The sequence below is a fragment of the Lycium ferocissimum genome, chromosome 1, assembly GCF_029784015.1.
Source record: "Lycium ferocissimum isolate CSIRO_LF1 chromosome 1, AGI_CSIRO_Lferr_CH_V1, whole genome shotgun sequence".
In the NCBI taxonomy this organism is placed as follows: domain Eukaryota; kingdom Viridiplantae; phylum Streptophyta; class Magnoliopsida; order Solanales; family Solanaceae; genus Lycium; species Lycium ferocissimum.
The window spans coordinates 70549464-70554924 of record NC_081342.1 but is presented as its reverse complement, the minus strand read 5'-3'; the positions used below and the strand labels follow the sequence as shown (position 1 = coordinate 70554924).

Here is a 5461-nt window from a genome sequence, read left to right as displayed (position 1 = left end):
ACTTCTGGACCAACAACTCTGCTCTCGAATAATTGCCACAAGTCCCTTCGTGGACTTCGCGCATCACATAATCTGTTTCTCCAGGCCCCAAGCATCTAGCCAAAGGGCCGTAGAAAGATGGACGATATAATTGGCCATCGATCAAGCAAAATCTCGCTGCTTTGGTCCGAAGAGCCCTAGACTCCTTAGGGTCCGTTGGCAACTTCCCATCTTGAAGATAGTCTATATACTTATTGCGCTAGTCCCAAGTCAAACTTGTTGTTTTACCTCGGCATGGCCGTTTTCTACCGCAGAGTTCATCAGTTGAACGATTGTGCCGGAGTTAAATTCCTCCGCTCCTACTGATGAAACTAAATTGGCCAACGCATCTGCCTCATTATTATGTTCCCTCGGTACATACTGCATGGTCCATTCCCTGAATCGATGTAAAATCACTTGAATTTTTTCCAAGTACCTCTGCATCCTTTCATTTTTTACTTTGAAAACCCAGTTAACTTGGTTTACGACTAGAAGCGAGTCACATTTTGCTTCGATGACTTCAGCTCCCAAACCTTCTAGCCAGCTCTAAACTTGCAATCATAGCCTCATACTCGGCTTCATTGTTAGTCAATTTTAAAGTCCTTATTGATTGCCGAATAATATCGCCTGCGGGAGCCTTAAGTACGACTCCCAGTTCGAACCCTTTCACGTTCGATGCTCTATCCATGTGCAAGGTCAAGACCCTCGAAGTTTTTCCCGAGGCTAACAAAAGTTCTTTTTCCACGTTGGGAACCATTGCAGGTGTAAGTCTACTGAAATTTGAGACTTTATAGCCGTACTGGGTTTATAATTAATGTCATAACCACTAATTTCTACTACCCATTTTGCTAACCTACCAGATAATTCCGGCTTATGCATGACATTTTTTAACTGGTATGTGGTTACTACGGATATAGAATGACATTGGAAATAAGGTTTCAGCTTTCTAAATGCACTTAACAAAGCTAAAGCCAATTTTTCCAAATGAGGATATCGCGTTTTTGCACCCCCCAAAGTTCTGTTTACGTAATAAATTGAGAATTGCGTACCTTCTTCTTCTCGAACTAAAATGCCACTTGCCACAACCTCGGATACTACCAGGTACAAAAATAACTGTTTGTCCGCCTTCGGTGTATGCAGAAAAGGTGGGGTCGAAAGGTATTGCTTCAACTTTTTCAAAGCTTGTTGACACTCCGGTGTCCACACGAAGTCATTCTTCTTTTTCAGCAGTCAAAAAAACCGATGACTTTTATCCGAAGACCAAGAGATAAACCTGCTCAAAGCTGCAATCCTCCCGGTTCACCTTTGCACCGCTTTCACGCTATCGACCACTTCGATGGCCTTAATTTTGTTCGGGTTGACCTCTATTCCTCGATTTGACACCATAAAGCCCAAGAACTTTCCCTAGTCTACTCCGAAGGCACACTTTTCCAGATTCAACTTCATGTTGTGTTTGCGAAGTATGTCGAAGGTTTCCTACAAATACTTTAGATGGTCCTTTGTTTCCAGGGACTTAACTAGCGTATCATCAATATAAACTTCCATTTTTTTTCCTATTTGTTCTTCGAACATCCGGTTAATTAGGCGTTGATAAGTTTCTCCAGCATTTTTTAGTTCGAATGGCATTACATTGTAGCAATATTTCCCATATATAGTTATAAAAGAAGTTTTCACTTGGTCCTCCGGATCCATCCGAATCTAATTGTACTCAGAGTAAGCGTTAAGAAAACTTAGCATTTCATGCCCTGCCGTCGCATCAATCATTCGATCAATGTGGGGCAAAGGAAACGAATCCTTCAGCCATGCTCTATTTAAATCTTTATAATCTATGCACATTCTGAATTTATTGCCTTTCTTAGGCACAACTACTACGTTAGCTAACCAGTCCGGTTATTTGACTTCCCAGATGGAACCTATTTTTAAAAGCTTTGTTACCCCCTCTTTGACGAACTTATGCTTAACTTCGGCCATTGGTCTTCTTTTCTGCTTCACCGAGGGAAAATTTTGATCAAGACTTAGCTTGTGAGTCATTACCTCCGGCGGTATACCTGTCATGTCTAAATGGGACCATGCAAAATAATCGGCGTTAGCTTGAAGAAATTCAATTAATTTACGCCTGAGCTTCGGATTTAACACCGTGCCCAGGTATACCTTTCTATTTGGCATACGCACGAACAAAATAATTTGTTCTAATTATTCTACAGTTGATTTGGTTGCATCCGAATCATCCAGCAGCACAAACGACCTAGGAACACCAAAATCTTCTTCCTCAAAGTTTATCTTTTCTTTCTCTTTCTTCGAGCTGACTGGGCCCGAGTCCTGTGATTGCTATTTAACATCTTTGCCTTTGACTGACTCCTCTACAGCCTTTAATGCTAGTGCCTTCGGTACTGGAGCTGCTTCTTCAACTGCAAACATCTCCCTTGCCGCCGGCTGTTCCCCATGAACCGTTTTTACACCCTCTGGGGTTGGAAATTTCAACATTTGGTGCAACGTCGAGGGTACTGCCCTCATGTTGTGCACCCACAGTCTGCCAAACAATGCATTGTATCTCATCTCGCCTTCAATGACGTAAAACTTTGTTTGCTGAATAGTCCCAGCGGTATTCACCGGCAAAGCAATTTCCCCATTCGTAGTTTCACACGCCATATTGAATCCATTGAGAACCTGAGCTACCAGCACAATTTGGTCCAACAGTCCCAGCTGCTCTATCACTTTCCAATGGATAATATTGGCTGAACTACCTGGATCAATCAAAATACGCTCAACTTGAGATTTATTAATGAGGATAGAAATTACCAAAGCATCACTGTAGGGTTGAATGATGCCCTCCGCGTCTTCGTCACTAAAGGAAATGGATCCCTCCGGCACTAATTCCTGGTTCTTTTTTCTCGAGTGATCAAGACCTTTGTCCTCTTCATCATTGGACCCCGGGGAATTTCTGCCCCGCCGATAATCATATTGATCCTCCACTGGTTCAACTTGCTAATTTGCTTCCCTGTTTTTGTAATTTCCTTTCCTCCAGTCACTTAACAATTCACGCAGGTGCCCGTTTTTAAATAGTCAGGCTACTTCATCCCTAAGTTGTCGACAATCCTCAGTCTGATGACCATGAGTACCATGATAATCACATACAACATTCGGATCCCTTTGAGCAGGATCGGACCCTTAATATGGCCAATAGCTGAAACGAGACTTGCAACATCGACATTGAAATTGTACTTGGACAACTTCAGGATCTCACCAATGTTAGACGACCCATCGGTATCATTCCTAAATTGCAAACCTCGGTTACCCGAACTGTGATCATTTTGCCTATCATTCCTGACCAAGTGATGATTGCGACCGCTTCTTCCCCAATCCGTCCTAAAGTTGGACCTTTCTGATTAACCGTATGGTTGGTACCTATCCTTCAATGACTTCGACTCTGTTTCGACCACCCTTTTGGTCTATCCGCATTTTTGCTTCGGCTTGCTGAACCTGGTGGAAGTTCAGGTTGATCATCCTCCACTAGAATTTTGGACTCATATCTGTTGTGGACATTGGCCCATGTTACTGTCTCGTACTCTAACAAGTTCTCCTTCAGTTTGAATGAGGCGGCGGAGCTCTGAGGGTTGAGCCCCTTGGTGAAAGCTTGGGTTGCCCATTAATCTGGAACCGGGGGCAAAAGCATCCGTTCCTTTTGGAATCTCGATATGAATTCTCGAAGTAACTCGTGTCCTTTTGGTCGATTCTGAAATATATCAGCCTTCCTTGCTTGGACCTTCCGAGCTCCCGCATGAGCCTTTATAAAAGTATCTGCAAGCATTTCAAGCGAGTTAACAGAATATTCAGCAAGCATAGAATATCATGTCATTGCCCCCTTGGACAATGTCTCGCCGAACTTCTTTAGCAAAGACCGACTCAATTTCATCCTCTTTGAGATCATTGCCTTTAATGGCACAAGTATAGAAAGTCACGTGCTCCTGTGGATCCGTCGTTCCGTCGTACTTAGGAATGTCCGACATCTTAAACCACTTCGGGATCAACATCGGGGCCGCGCTCGGAGGGAAAGGCCTTTGAATGTACCATTTGAAATCCGGCCTTTTTAAGATCGAAGGAGCCTTGGGGATCTGGTCCATTCGAGAATTATAGGTTTCTACCCTTTTTTTGATTGGTGTCGATCCGTTTGGTTAATACTTCAAGCATTTTCAGCACCTCGGATGACCCATTGGACCCGATCCGTTGCCATTGTCAGTGACTACGTCTTCCCAGCGGATCGGTTCACCTTTTGGTTCGGTTCCGCTGCACCTGCACTGCTATTATTCTTTTGAAGTTGAGCTATAGCCGCCTGTTATTCCTGCAACATGTTAAATGTTAAGCGTAAGTTAATATCTTCTCCCGCATCATCCAGTGTCTTTCATATAGATGCTCGAGGTGAAATCACGGGGTTATTGCTGTTGAACGGATCAACTGTCTGATTGCCGCCAACATTCAGGTCGACAGCGTTATTTGAATTGACAGCATTTGGATAAATCGGAGGAAAGCCATTTGGATCAACATGGGGTAAATTGTTGCCTGGTACCCCATTGTTGTTGTTCTCGTCGTGGTGGCCTGGTTCACCGTTATTCTTCAAGTGAATTGACTGGCTGCTGTTTGACATCTCGAAGTTAACCTGAAATCACAAACTTCAAGAGAACAAGTGAAAGTATGGTTGTAAACAAATCACCACTATTATCCTCAGCCCCACGGTGGGCGCCAAACTGTTTACCCCTAAAAAGGTGACAATTGAATTTATACGCGGTTTAAAGGATACGTGATTTAATCAGTCATTAACGTAATGAAATATGAAATAACAATCAGTAGTATGTAACGAACAAAGATAGAAATAGCCTGAATCGTTTATTGCTTGTGACTGAAAACTGGTCCGGTGCAAAGCGTTAAAGTTGTGTGCCCGAGCCAAATTGCTAAAGAACTTAAACTTTATGAAATTTTACAGAGTAAGTGCCTGAGATTAGAATCAAATCCCTTCTAATGAGAGGGTTTACCTCTTGTTATAGTACAAGAGTTAGAGTCCTAATGCTCCTTAAAATCTGATAATTTGATACTAACTACTACTATTAACGGCGCCTTAACAGCTGGTTGCGTAACTGTCGGCGTAATGGGCGGCGTGAAATCTGACCTGTAACGGATTTCCTGTGTTTGTGCTAACTGGCGTCTCTCCGGCTTACTGGATTAATGACCCCTCGGACGTCGTTTTGTCCAAATCACCGAACTCCAACCAACGCTACATCTTGAAGTCAACGTTCCCATTTTACTCCGACCTCTCGTTGGAAGGTCGCAACATTTTACACTGATTTGTACCGCATACAAATATGATTATAGCTATTAATGATAACCTACCTGCTCCGTTCCGTTTTATTTGGCCTTAATACGAAAAATATATTTTCCTTTTTACTTTTAC

The 5461-nt window shown here is 42.9% G+C and overlaps 1 protein-coding gene across 1 annotated transcript; it reads right to left on the bottom strand.

Moving 5' to 3' along the window:
* Positions 1-2346: 2346 nt before the first annotated feature.
* Positions 2347-3665, bottom strand: LOC132067215 (uncharacterized). Its single transcript, XM_059460373.1, has 2 exons — positions 3575-3665; positions 2347-2762 (listed from the first exon to the last, which is right to left on the bottom strand). The coding sequence occupies exons 1-2, from the start codon at positions 3663-3665 to the stop codon at positions 2347-2349; spliced, it is 507 nt and encodes a 168-aa protein (XP_059316356.1).
* Positions 3666-5461: the final 1796 nt, after the last annotated feature.